General features: G+C 41.5%; 1 protein-coding gene across 2 annotated transcripts in view; it reads right to left on the reverse strand.

Moving 5' to 3' along the window:
• The window catches only part of LOC104294220 (core histone macro-H2A.2), a 19,476-nt gene extending 5,654 nt beyond the window's left edge, over window positions 1-13,822 (reverse strand). Inside the window, exons 1-5 of one of the 2 annotated variants that reach the window (XM_009893808.1) lie at window positions 13,587-13,822; window positions 6,093-6,199; window positions 4,500-4,697; window positions 2,759-2,869; window positions 871-1,024 (exon numbers count right to left, since the gene is read on the reverse strand). In XM_009893808.1, the coding sequence (XP_009892110.1) occupies window positions 871-1,024; window positions 2,759-2,869; window positions 4,500-4,697; window positions 6,093-6,199; window positions 13,587-13,758 (742 nt within the window). In that variant the 5' untranslated portion in view covers window positions 13,759-13,822. Of the gene's footprint in view, window positions 1-870; window positions 1,025-2,758; window positions 2,870-4,493; window positions 4,698-6,092; window positions 6,200-13,586 lie in introns of both variants that reach the window. The other variant, XM_009893815.1, reaches the window with a different exon arrangement.
• Window positions 13,823-14,175: the final 353 nt, after the last annotated feature.

A 14,175-nucleotide genomic window follows, 5' to 3' on the forward strand; every position in this document is an offset into this window, starting at 1 on the left:
CAGAGAAAAAGGCCTTGGCTTCAAAGTATCAGCGTGAAAAAAACAACTCTACATTATTTAAAAGAAGAACATTGTACACGTTATCTGTTTCCCCCTGCCATCATCAGCTGAACTTTATGTTTGCCACTCTATCTAGCCACAGATAAAGTTTACTTTTTGTTGGTTTCGAAAACCCCTGTATGGTTATTACTGGAAATTACTTCAATATAATTATCTGTAAGAATTACTCTGGCTTACGGCTAAAATAGTGAAGAGTGGGATTTTTCAGGACTCAGATTTTCAGCCTCCAAAATCAACTCAACATACAAACCCTACTACTTTCTGAAATAAACACAGCTGGGATGCCAGTGAAGGTCTTAATGACCCACTGTACAAAAATAAAATGATGCAAAAGCCTGCTACTACATTCTGTGCCTCTCTATGCAACTGACTGCATATCTTTTTTACCTCCCTCTTGCTTCAATTTCCGTATTTGTGCGCCAGCAGTAATAATATTTCCTTATTTCACATGAGCAGTATAAGGCTTTGAACATGAGCATTTCTAAAGTATGTAAAAATCCTACAATGAACAGCTTAATTAGAAGTGTTATTAATATACAATTTTTGTCATGGAATTTTCAGAAGCGAATGTAAAAATAATCCAATAAGGACTGCAATAATTATTATCTACACCTTTGCTGCTCATGTGCGTCAACAAATCATCTGGGTATTGATTGTCATAAGGCATCATTAAAAAAAGACAAATTAGCGATTAGCCTGTTATACCTAGTCAGATCCAGCCTGATTTTCAGAAGTGTTGTAAGTGATATTTTATGGCCTGGGGAAGATTCAGATGAAACAGGATGGGATCTCAGCAGGCAGCTAGTAGACCAGCTACTGTTCCAACTCTAGATCTGTTTTTTTCTGCCTGTAGCAGAACCTCACCTATTTCCTCCTTGAGGTCTATTTCAGCAGTTGTAGGGTGAACGATGCCTTCTACTTTCATGGAGCCAATATGGCTGATGTCACTCTGTGTCAGAGAAAGCTGTAAAATAATAATGAGGGAGTAGAAAAAAAATAGTAATCCCAGTGCAAAATCCTTCTCATACCAAAAAAAAAAATGAAATGAAAGGAGGCTGGATTCAGTCTTCAGAGATCAGTAGTTTTATGTATTCGGTATGGGTGATTCTGATTTTCAGCCTTTAATTAATTAAGTTGTACAACACTCAGATTATTTTGTGATATGCTCACAGCTCGGGAGCTTGCTCCAGAGGAAGTTACTGCTAGAAAATTCATGTTCTAGCATCACACTTTGAAGAGAAAAGGCTGACTTTGGAAATGCTTTTGTTTAGAGAGCAAAACACTAAAATTAAAAAAACCTTTTCTCCTGTAGAAACACTTGTCCCCACTAAACTACTGTAGGGACTCAGAAGAAGGGCCGAACACTGTACTGATCTATAAAGGCTTCACCGCCCAAGTAATTACCCTTTTAGTTCCTGGCATAAATAAAACAAGGAATGCTTTACCCACCCATGCATCTGGCTACAGGAACAGGCCAAAACATGATGTGTTAAGGGGCTCAAAAAGGCTGCTCCCCAGATTTCACAGCCTCGTCACTTTGAGCAACAGAGGACGGAAACCCTAAAAAAATCATTAAAAAGACTTTACAGTTGCTGGACGTGTGCCCAGCATGCCTCATTTCTTCCAAGATACACCGTAGTATTTAAGTCATAACCTGAACAATAAGCACTGCTCGTTTTAGAGAAGAAAATGAGAAGCTGCACGGATTCTGGAGGAACTTCGGACAGGAATGAACGCTAATGAAGGAAATCAAAGTTTCATCTACCCAGCCAGATAACAGCTTTTAGCAATCTTTTGGATCTACTACATGTCTGGCACTGCTTTAGCAAAAGATAGGATCAGACAGACTGAAGTCTTAAGGACTGCTTCATACAACAGGGTACACCATCAGTACAGGGGGCTTACAAAAGCAATTTCAGGAAGAACGCTTCTTCCAGATGACCTTACTATTTTAAATAATAATAATACTAAAAAAAAATAAATATATCTTGACTGTCTCTCCATTGTTAAATCTGTAAGAAAAACTCCAGCTTCATTTAAAGGGTCCAAAAATGAAAGCAGGCAATTGGTGGGTACAGGAAAAATGAAAAAAGCACAGGACCAACAGTTGGCTGGACACCAAGGACACGCAGGTATTTTGGTAGGACAGTTTTGTAATTCTGGCCCGGTACGGTGTCCCAGCCTGTGCTGAGATGGAGTAGTAGGTACGCCCTTGCAGCTCTGGTGAAGTCCTCAATTTGAACAGTGAGAGAGCGGCACCACACAGCCCACTTTCAGGCTTCTCGCACAAACCAACATGTGGAAGTTGCTGGGTGATCCTGGGACCTGGCCCAGAAATAATTTTTTATAAATAATAAATAGCCTCGAAGGTTAAACCTGGTTTGGCAGTACGCCAGGCACAACGCAGCCAAGTCCAAACTGAAGCAAACTCAAATACAGCTTAGGCCAAGAAATGAATCAGTTTGGCTCTCCACAGAGAAGAGAGGCTGACAGCATTATTCTTGGAAATCTTTTATCTGCAGACGTATATTTTGAGACCCTCTACCCTGCTCATGACTTGAGCAAGTTCTGGCCTTAAATTTGGGACTACTAAGGGAGAACACAGAGAAGATTTTACACCGGCGTTAGATCAAAAGCATCCTTCCATTTATGCTAGGCTCCACTGCTGTGATCCAAATCTGTTATAACTTTATATTACCTTTTGTCCTGGCACAAGGCTCTTGGAGGACAAGATAGTGAAACCATCTCCAGGTCCATCTTCAGATGTTGAATTCGAAGCTCCTTCTTTTTCGTTGTCCTTTTGTTTGTTCTATTAGGGGGGGGAGAAAAAAGCAAGAACTCTCAAAGGGAAAAAAAAAAAAAAGTCAACACTTACCACTATTCAGTAGTGGATAGATTTAATTAGTTACTACAAATCTCATCTTCTTGGATCAATATATTACTCATAGCCTTTTAATCCTCAAAGATTATGTAACAACAGAGGTCTTCACTGTTTATGTAACGCTAAAGCATCAGAGGTTCATCTGAGGCATTGCATACGTTTGTAGTCACATTAAGAGTCGGCGCACCCACATCCATCTGTAGTTTTACTAACAATTAAGGTCGTATTTATGGGTGGGAGTGTGCTAGCTTATTTTTGCTGCTAACAGAGCAGAGCTCATACTAAATCAAACTTAGTAACTTAGTAACCCAGTCAAACACTCCAATCCGAAGGAAAAAACATGTTTATAACCTGAAAAAAAAATAATCCTAAGTCTCAACTAATAAATCATACATCTGAATCCATATTGACAGGAGCAAGCCATCACACCTCCACACAAGCAGTCAGAATGACAAAATGAAATCGCTAAGAGATGAAGTTTGAAGGCAAAATCCCCTTTGTGGGACACACTCCTTCATGCAGCCCAGCTCCAGGAGCAGGAAAGCTGTTCCTAGCAGGGCTGCAGGAGCACGTCTTCACATCTCTCAATAATTGATTTAAGGTACGTCAAGAAGCTGACTCTTCCAAACAAGTCCCAAACTCTGCACGTGCACAATTCAAAGTAGGGTGGTAGCTGAGAACAATACACAGAGACATCCTATTCGGCATCGTAGTAAGCAACTCTGTTTTCTTTTTAGAAGTTGTTTATGCACATTCTCAGCTATGGAAATGTATTAAAGCTTAGAGGCCTCCAGAAGGATATGCTTAGCACAAGTTTAAAAAGCTTAGGTCAAAGCTTAGTATTATTTAATCTGCCCCAATCAAAAATTTAGCAGTTTTAAGATGCATGCTCTGGAATGACAAACCAAAAGCACTGATTTGGGTCACCGCTTTACCAAATTAAACCATTTTGGATGGTGATAGAGGATGGGCAACCGTAAGGGAATGCGCAGCGGTCATGTTTCGATTCATTTATTCTTCTTGCAACTCTTTTAAAAAACATTAACAACAGCACACCTAAGAACACATGTAACAAAGAGCTTGTCAAAATGACACTTTTGTACCATGTCAGGACAAGTTCCCTGGACAGTGAAAAACCTTTAACAGCAAACCAGTAACTGTACAAGGCTGCAGGTGTGATATCTCTTAAGTAGAAAATGCTTCAAAACTGCCACGCTGCCACAGTTAGTGTGGAGATAAAGAGATTCTACACAGATATCAAGAAAGTATTGCAAAGGGTGACATGGAAATCTGAAAAGTTTCCCTGAAAGCTTTAAACATGTTGGGTTGGGTTTTTTTAATGAAAATTCATTCAAAAAATACTGTGTTTGCCTTTACTTCAAAAGTTTCGAGGAAAAAAAAAATCCTGGTGTGTCTATTATCAACTCCTACCTCCCATTTCCAGTTGTTACAAACAAACAATGCAGAAGCACTGATTTATTCATCCTAATAACGTTAGTTGGTTTTGATCCACTCCCTCTCCCATACCTCTGGAATCCCGTATCTGCCTCACGCTTACCTTTTTGGGTGTCCGGGCCTTGGTAGACTTTGCTTTCTTCCCACTCTTTTTGTTCACCATGGATTTCCTTCCCTTCTTCTCAGGAGCAGGTGAAAGGATGGTCTCAGATTTGCCTTTGGCACCCCGTTTCTTGGCTAGAAGCTCTGGCTGAATTCTGGGCAGGACACCTCCACTTGCAATAGTCACACCTTTCAGCAACTGCAAGGAGAAGCAATGTCAAGGAACGCATCGCAGGTTCTCTTAGTCTGTACTCAAGCTATTTGCTGACTATGTTACACATATGCAAGTAGAGCCCACACTTCCTAAAGCATTGCACCATGTCCTTTTATCATGGAAAAAAAAAAAAAAAAAACCGCACAAAAACATCAAAAAAGTTATTAGGGAGAAAATCCACAGTAACAAGAAACCGGGCAGGTGATGGTGAGGTCAGCCAGCACATCCCAGACAACTCTGTTACTACACTGGTCAATCACTCTTCTCTCTTCCAGTGCTGGTCTTTCTGCATCATTGCTTCTGAGTCACCAAGGGCAGGTAACGAGGGTGTGAGAAGATGATAAGTGCCTGCAGGCGACTTAAAAAAAATGATTGCACCACAGCCCTGCTCAAAGAAGGACTGGTGGCAGATCCCTTTGGCAGGGACAGAGATTCAGTGGAAAAAAAAAAAAAATAGGAGCACCTGCTTTGCAGAGGTGAACAACAGGAATCGGCTGTGATATTACGTGGAGGACAAACTCTGGCTGACTCCTAACAGACCACACTAGATCTAGTCCCCAGTTCACAGGCCAGCGATGGGTGCCACTGAGCAGGGAATGGGCTGGCAGTGTTAGCGAGCATGCTTTTTCCCCTCTCTCCTGGCCTCTGTTTTGACTTTCCAGTACCCTTGACTGGAAACAGAGCTAGATGACTTCACGGGCACCACATTTCCATTATTTAAAGCAGTCAAATTAAGTGCAGGAATCTTTCAAAGTGTGAACGATGTCATACATCTTCACATGGGGCCAACCAAGAAGAGATCCTCTGATGTTGACTGAACCTTTCCGGCACCCCTGAACGCTGCAATTCACAGCCCATGCCACGATCTCCCTTCTCACTCAATAAGTTTAGCAGAAGTAATCCCACAAGTGATCCTCAGAGTCAGAGGAGTGCAAACCACAGGCTGGGTGCTGATGGGACCTGGGCATATGGGAGGCAGTCATAGCAGAGAGTGTGCCAGATCCCTACCCAAGATGGGCCTCACAGTTTAATAGAAAACACACATTTCTACAGCTTTTGGGAAAAGGTCTTCCGTATGGCGCATTTTCTTTACGTATTGGATATCCTTGAGGAAAAAATTAAGCTTCAAGTTTACCAACTTCAACAGGACTCACAGGCTATGAAAGAAGCAAAATTTATGCCCAGGGGGTTTAAGATTAGCGCTCTCAGAACCTTCTTTTTTTTGTTTGCTTTTACTCAAGTGGGCACAATCTTGTCTTCTTCTGCTCTAATAATTGTGTTCTCATTCATGTGTCAGACTAAACTGACTCTAACCTTCCATGGCAGCAGCTTCGTTCATGCCACAGCACGTAACTCTCGCACTGAAAAGTAAAGGGGTACCTGATTCAGTTCCTCATCATTTGCAACTGCCAGGAGGATGTGTCTGGGGGCAATCCTTCCTTTCTTGTTGTCTCGTGCTGCATTTCCCGCTAATTCTAGAATTTCAGCTGTAAATACATCAGGATAAAAATAAGTAACAAAAATGCAACTCGCGTACACCCTATATACGCATTTTACATTGCTTCTTAATATCCATTTACCTTTTCAGGGGTGTTTCCCAATTTAAATGGTCTTTGCTACATAAAGGCAGAAACCAAACCAAACTCAATGTATTTGTAAATTTAGATAAAACAACTTGTCCTTCCTAATTCCCTGAATGACAGCCAGCAGAAAATATGCTAAGCTTCTTTCACATGACTTCTTTTACAAGTCTCAAGTCAGAATTCTCTTTCAAAAAAAACCAACCAAGAAACACCCTATACATATGTACATCAGCAGTCCGAAATTTAGCAGTAACCCTGTAACAATAAAACAGTAAAGCATGCAATGAAACCCCAAACCTAGTACAGACAGTTCTGACAAAACAGCAAGGATTCTCAGGACCAGGTAAGACGAAGACTGAGGTGCATTCAAAGAAACACTTTGAAAGTCAACAAACTAGCCAGGCGATGCTGCAATTAAAGGGCATTGAAAATCTGTGAGAAGCTTCATTTCGGAACAAGATACGAAAGGTTTGACTTAGAGGCAAGCAGAGACAACGTAAGAGCTTCAATGCATGACCTATTGGTAGAAAGCTCCTTCTACATCTCTGGGAACAGGAGGTCACTTCAAAAGTAGTTTCTCTAAATTTGCAGTAACATTTATACTGTGACTGAAGTCATTGAGCTTTTTCCAATTGTTATAGAGGAAACACAGACATGTCTTTCTGAGTTTATTTAAAGTGTAGCAATCAGTATAATTCATTAACTTACACAGTTTGGCCCCTACTCAGAAGTTATTTCTCATGTAAGAACTCTACTGAAACACTGAGAAGGAAGGAGAAGGGAACGTTATGCTCCAAATAATCATAAAAATCATTTTCACACCTTGCTTTGCTTTAAGAGTATCCAACATCCCTGCCTTCTGGGTTTTGTATTTACATCTGTCAGTAACAGGGGTAAGAAAGTTACAGCCCATCAGTGTCCTATTAGCAATATCTTACTCCTTCTTATCAACTAAACAGAGAACTGTAACTATTGTAAGAAGAAAAATGGAAAATCTAGTGGAAATCTACACCATGCTCTCTGGCTAAAATCCAAAGGATTTCAACAAGAGGTTTAGTTCACGGGAAAAATAAAAGCTTTCCATTTCACTCACTTAGAATAACAAAAGTGCATACTTGTCATCCAGTTTTCACTACTATATGGCATACATACTTAACTGAATGTTGGGAGATGTAAAAGCCGTTGTTTAGAATTCCATGCATATTCACAGTGAATTGTTTAAGAAACAGCCAGTGGCTGCTGAAAATTTTCACAGTTATTCACGCACCACTTCCAAGAAACATTATCAAAGTTGCAAAGACAGGCACTTAAATTTTAGGAAATATTATTAGAACTGTGGTTGCGATAACTAGGCCACTGCTACAAGGGAAAAGCAGTATGCGATGGGACAATCTGAAATAGCATCACACCACAAATAAACCCTGGGCCTACATTAGAAGTTAGGCCAGCGACCTCAGCTCTGGCATTTCCTAACTTTGGAGCGTTTGACTTGGACTTGAAAGGAGACTGAAAAGAGATCCTGCATAATCCAGCTGTGTTCACCCCTGCGGGGGCTGCAGGGTTGAAAGTTTCAGACCCAACTCCCCGGAGCTAATGCAGCAGCAGACAGCGGGAACAGATTGCCATCCATTGTGCAGACCAGCGTAAAAGCAAGAAAAGAGACCCAGACTTCTCCAGTGGGTTTTGCAGATGTGTGCTGATAGCAGAGGAAAATTGCATCAGGTAGGGGGGGTTAAAAAAAAAAAAAAAAAAAAAAAAAAAAAAAAAAAAGCAACATATACTTACCTGCGTGGTAACTGAAGTTCTTTCAGATGTGCCAACAACAGGCACATCCTGCTACCTGTGTGCTCACCCCACTCCCCCACGTTCTGGGTCCTTTGGCCAGCAGCATCCTGATGGTGCACTCAAATGTCCTCTGCCTAATGTTAAGAGCAAAAAACGCAGAACACTCAAACGCCAGCCATCTACCACAGGACACCAGGAAGAAGGGAATCCCAAGGCAGAGACGATGTAGGGAAGACTGTGGAATACGCATATCACTTATCAAAGGACGCCAATTATTTGCTAGGGAAATAATTGCCTTACCTCCTTCTAACGATTGTTTATATGCATGTTTTTCTAATGCTGGAAGCAGGCATTCGTAGCCCCAAGACTATAAAATGGCACTTGCAAAATGCAACATTAAATCTGGAGGCTTCGGTTATCACATCCCCTGCTGTTAATTACAGATCCCTAAAGAAACTCCTTTACATTTCAAGTAGAAACATCTTGACAGCTGAGGTTACCTAAATTCTAAGAAGACTAGTCTGAGAATATTGGTCCTATAATAAAGTCTTATACTACAACAAGCTCTTCTGAAATCAGGCATCTTGATATTCTCAGACATATGCTGGTTTTACTTTACATGCTCTCAGCAGCAGGCATTAAGAATTAAAGTGAAATCTGAAGTAATCTTGCTTCCCTCAAGATTCAAAATCCACAAAGATGCCTTCACGCTGGAAGCATAACTTCAAATTCAGACACCTTCAGCGCAGACAGCTACAGGCAAACTAGCTCATTTATGCACTCCACAGTTTATCTTGGCCTCAGATAGACACTGAATGCTGGTCAAATGCCCAAAACTATCCACTGACTCTGCACGACACCTAGGATTTTTAAAGGAGCATTTTCTCCTGTTTGAGGAGCACTTGGGACCAGGGAAGAACATAACTGTCTTCCAACTGACACAAGCAGTAGCCAAGGTATGACCTGAATGGGATTACATCTTCTCATCCTGTGACATACAGGAAAAAGAGGTTTCTTTAGCCGATGGATCAACAGATTTGGAGTGTCTGGGAACTAAAAGTGTCATCCTAGCCAGGCAAAAGCTAGTTGCTCGGCTGAGCTCTGCCTGCTGTTGTGAAGTGCTCAGCTGGACTGATAAGAAAGACACGAGAGAACTACTGATAGCAGAATTGGAAAGATTTCAGACAGGTTATCTTGTTTTCCACTTCCCCTGTAGGACAAGTTGTGGCAGTTCCTGTTAGGCTACCACGTACAAATCTACCAATAATACCTTTGCTCTCAAAAGACGTATCGGATGATGGAGTCCTTGGTCCTCCATTTGCAAGTGGAAAAATATCTGCTTGATTTGTCTCTTCACGGCAGGTGAGTACACAGACAGAGGAGTATGCCAGTTGATGTCCTTTGAAGGAGGAGGTATTTGCTTGTGTTGTGTTCTGCCCTACTTTAGAGAAGATGGCTTTCCATTGACATCTTCCATGAGTTCCTCTGACCAGCACACCATTCACGTGTCTTCTGCTTCTTAGTCAAGAGGCATCTGTATTCTTTCCCAAAAAACTACATTTTGGGAAGGTGCGTTATGGGACACATGCAGTTGATGTTTGATTTAGATGATGATGATTGTAGTCAGCCTCATGCACGCTCAGAGCATAGTCTGGCATGCATCTGCTGCAAAGTCCATAAATCCAATGGGACTGAGGCCAAATTTTCTTGGAGTTTTAACTCTGAAGCCAATGGAGCCCAACACTGTTTCAGCAAACACAACCTTCTGGATAGGAATTAAGCTGCAGTTTTGCAATATGATTTTCAAGCCTAAGGTATAAAACAGCATAGATAGATTATAAAAAAAAAGCCTTAGAACACAGATGAGATCTTCTTCACATTAGCTAATCAGTCAAGACAAAAGTACCTCTTTCTTGAGATACATTGCCGTGATTGCTGGTATTTTAACAATGGGGTTGATAAGCCAAAGTGCAGGCTTGATAATGGCTGTGGGGTGCAGCCACAATCAATCTTGCATACAAAGGGAAAAAATGGGGATCTAGTAGCTTGTGACGCAAAACACATGCCAAAGCCAAAAGGCAATCTGAACCACGTGGCAACTGGGAACAAGGATGCTCAAGATGCTGAGACCACAGAAAGCCCAGTCCCTGCTCTCAGTGCTGTGACCAGGAGTAGCCGGGGACAGCAGTGAGAGGGAAAGTCCTTCTGAGCACCCGTAGCCACGGGCTGAAGCATGCTCAGCCACTGCGTAGAGTGGCCCACACACAGTCCTGTCACACTTCGGAGCTGAGAGGTTGAGGCGCGCTCTGTCACTTTGGGGGGGACGATGCACAGGCAGCCTGGGCAGCACCGGGAGCTGAGAGAGGCTGCAGCACACTCAGTGAGGACCAAGTCTTGGGAGATTTTCGCTGTTGAAGTCAAAGAAGTCTCTGCTGAGCACGAGCAACCTGTGATTTTTCAAAGTGACAGCTTGGCCAAACAGAGCAGATTGCTCTGAGATGGCAGAGACCACCCTTTCCCTTTCATAAAGCATCAGTTCTCTGCTCAAACGCAGAGAAGCCCCCAGGTGTTCAAAGGAGAAGTTCTTACGAACGTTTTAACTTAACAAAAAAAAAAAAAAAAACACGGTTCAGCTTGTTTCTGTAAAACAGTTTTAAGAACCAGACTCCCTTACTCCCATCCTCCCAGATTTAGCCTGAAACAGTTCCCCTGTATGCAGGCTTTCAGCCTGAGTAGCCACCACTTCATAGTTGCAAGTCCATGAGAGGAAACTGGAATTTGTAATAGGAAGTATCAGATAATGTTAAGAAACATTACCGGTTTGATATAAAATACCCCATTTGACAACAGCCCTGCAAAACCATATGTTGTTTCTAAAGGCTCCCCAAAACCAAAGACTGTATTCACACATACATACTAGGAATAACTAGATCAGCAGGGTTAGGTGTTGCAACACTGTTTTTTAATTGAACTATCCACCTTTCTAATCTTCTCAAACAAAGCTCTGGATAATACAGCACAGAAACTTTGGTTTGGAAAGACCACTATCCACAAGCAATAAGTGTTTTTGTTCAGAAACATTACTCCATCCTATTACAATATATACAGGGTTGGGGTGAGAGGGGGTTCTCTCTCTGCTAAACCAAGCAGCTTAAAATAGCATTCCCTTACAATTTATGTGGGCCTCCAGCCCACACATCGAGCAATTTTCTTGCCTGAATGACTACACATTCTTTTTTTTTTTTCTAAAACAAAGTGTAGGCCCACACATAATCTGCCCTTACCATACTAATGATTTCAATTAAACTGCACTTACTAGCCAGACGCAGAGCCAAGATATACACTGTTCTAGTTCAGATAATAGGCAAACAGTGCTGCGCTGTATGTTGTAAAAAGATGACCATAACTCAGTCTGCACTACCAAAGTGCTGCATATACCAGATGTGCTGTTGACAATTTATTACTACACCTTGTAATAATGGCCCCAGCTCAGAACAAGCAGCTCCAAATGTTTATCCTAGAAACTCCTTTGAACGCTATGGATCCCTGTGGAGTGGGAAAAGAAAAAAAAAAAGTATTCCTCCCCAGGCTGAAAGTCAGCAGAGTCACTATGCAGCACATTATTCAGTTATAAATGTTAGTGCAGTTTCCAAAACTCATGTAATATGGCCTTCATCTTGCAATAGGCAGGTATCCAGAAGTCTGTAGATGACTTCTAAGCGATTCACAGATAAAGTGAACACACCTTGCTCCCAGAGAAACTCGTATTCATGACATTCCTCAGTGAGGCCTGAACTTTCACTAGAAAACATACCGGGGCCTACCAACAAAAAAAAAACAAGGCTGAAAATCACTGTGGTAGAGCAGGGGAGCAGCTACGAGAGCAACGAATCCTCTGTCTCCACCTTTCCCCCAAACTCCCTGCAGCCTCTGAAGCATCCCTGCTGAGCAGCACTCCATGTTGCGGACAGCTAAACAACCTCTGCAAGTCATGGACTTCCCCAGTACAGCACCAGCTCCACTGAGACAGAGATTTCTACAGTTAGAAGACTTCGTTTTTAATGCATGAAACTGGATCGTGCAAATATGAGTATACATATGTTCTTAACGACGTGAAAGATCTCCAAAATCACTTAGAGAACTGTTCTCTAAGATTAAATGATCTTTATATACACACATTTGTTCTTACACAGTAAAAAATAAAATAAAATCAAAAGAGCGGGAGAGATGCTCACCATCTTGGACTTCGATTCTGCTTTTCAGCGGTGTTTTGTTTAATTTTAAAACGAGCTCGTTCTCTGGACTTATCTCTTGAAGGAGCAGGGAGTGAACATAAAAGCAAACTTAAACGTTTTGTTTACATTTCTTCCACATAAGCAATACTTTTTCACTCCAACTCCAGAATTAGCCTCAGAAAAGAGATTGATTCTCATCCTGCAATTAATCAGCACAAACGTGGAAGTTTCTGTAACATACTATTAGGCATCACCAGAGATTTAATTTTAATAGTGAAATTATCACCATTTCAGATTTTCTCCACACCTTTGAAAGAAAATAGTGCTTTTATTGTCTGGTAGCGAGGCCAGGCTTTCATCTGTAAAAAAAGACAGCGATGCTTACATAAAGACCGGCACGCTGTTATATGGACAACCAGGCTCCATGCAAGCTTCTTCCATGACACTTTGGCATAAACTATGCTCCTGAAACACAACCCACTCAACTAATTCCATCCAGGCTTGTGACTCCTCATAGATTCTCTAATGCACCTCAGTCTTGATCTGTAACACCTAAGTAACCTGAACCAGAATCCTCTCTCCACCGGGCGTTGTAACAATTTGCTAAGGTGCTATTTTCCACAATTAAATAAGAAAACGAGCAGATACAATCATAGGAGACAACAGTGTATCACAGTATATTGTATTACCCCTCCTCTGAGGTCAACTTCAGGAAGGAAGGGAAAAGAAAACTTGCTGCATGTGGGAAGATTTAAACCCTGAAACAGTTTCTTTATACACTTAGTCAAGCCAAAAGGATTTTTAAAATACAAATGAGTAACCTCCGTATTTCATAACACTTTGACGCTGTTCTGCAAGGAGAAATGCAGCCCGCAAAACAGAGTTCGTTTGCTTAAAAAGCACAATAGATGTAGAAGGTAGGTCTGCCTTTTTTATTCCTGTTATTCACATCCAGGTGTATCAAAAGCCTAATTCGTATCAATTTTCTCTTGGACAGAAACTACCTAGGTGTGACTCCTCACTCTGCAAAACAATAAAAAAATAATCCTTCCAGCTAGTGACCACGCATGGTGCCTCCAAAGGAGAAAATTTCCATTCTCAGCCTCCTCAAGAAGCAAATTAATCTCCTTAGCGTTTTGAGCAAATTTCAACAAATCTTGCGCTTGCAGAGCCTGATTTTCAGAAGTGCTGACCACGTTCGTACCCCATCCCATGGATATCCCTGGCTTCTGTGTGTGATCAGCACTTCTAGGATCAGGTTCTTGGTTTACCTGCTAGGTACTCTATGACGGCTGCCATGTAAACTGGTGCTCCGACACCTATCCGATACTTGTACGTTCCTTTCTTTAAGTAGCGCATCATCCTCCCCACAGGGAAAATAACGCCCGCCCTGCTCGAGCGCGAGAGTTTGGACATTTTCTTCTTCCCACTTCGGCCCGACATCTTGCAGCTTTGTGCTTTTCAATTTGCTGGTGATTCTTAACCCCTTGCTCCAACCGAAAAGCTGCAAGAGAAAAGAAACGGGATCGGTCTTCAGCATGTGAGAAACATCTTTATACATTATCTTGTTCTTTCAGAAGAAAAAAAATCCAAACCCGTTCTCAATACCTGTAAAAGCTGAGAAATTATTCATTAAAAGTCAGATAACTGGAACATTTGCTATAACTTTTCTTTTGACTACTGCACTATCAGTGTAGCAGTATCACAGAAAAAGTGGTTTGGAGAATATAAATAAAAAAAGAAAAAGTCAAAGGTACATTAAATGAATCTTAAAAAAAACCAACAACATAACAAACCACAAATCACAGCAAGGCAGACATCCACAGCATGGAAGATTTCCACACTGATTGTTAAGTTTAG

This window comes from Charadrius vociferus, unplaced genomic scaffold, assembly GCF_000708025.1.
Source record: "Charadrius vociferus isolate BGI_N301 unplaced genomic scaffold, ASM70802v2 scaffold611, whole genome shotgun sequence".
NCBI lineage: Eukaryota > Metazoa > Chordata > Aves > Charadriiformes > Charadriidae > Charadrius > Charadrius vociferus.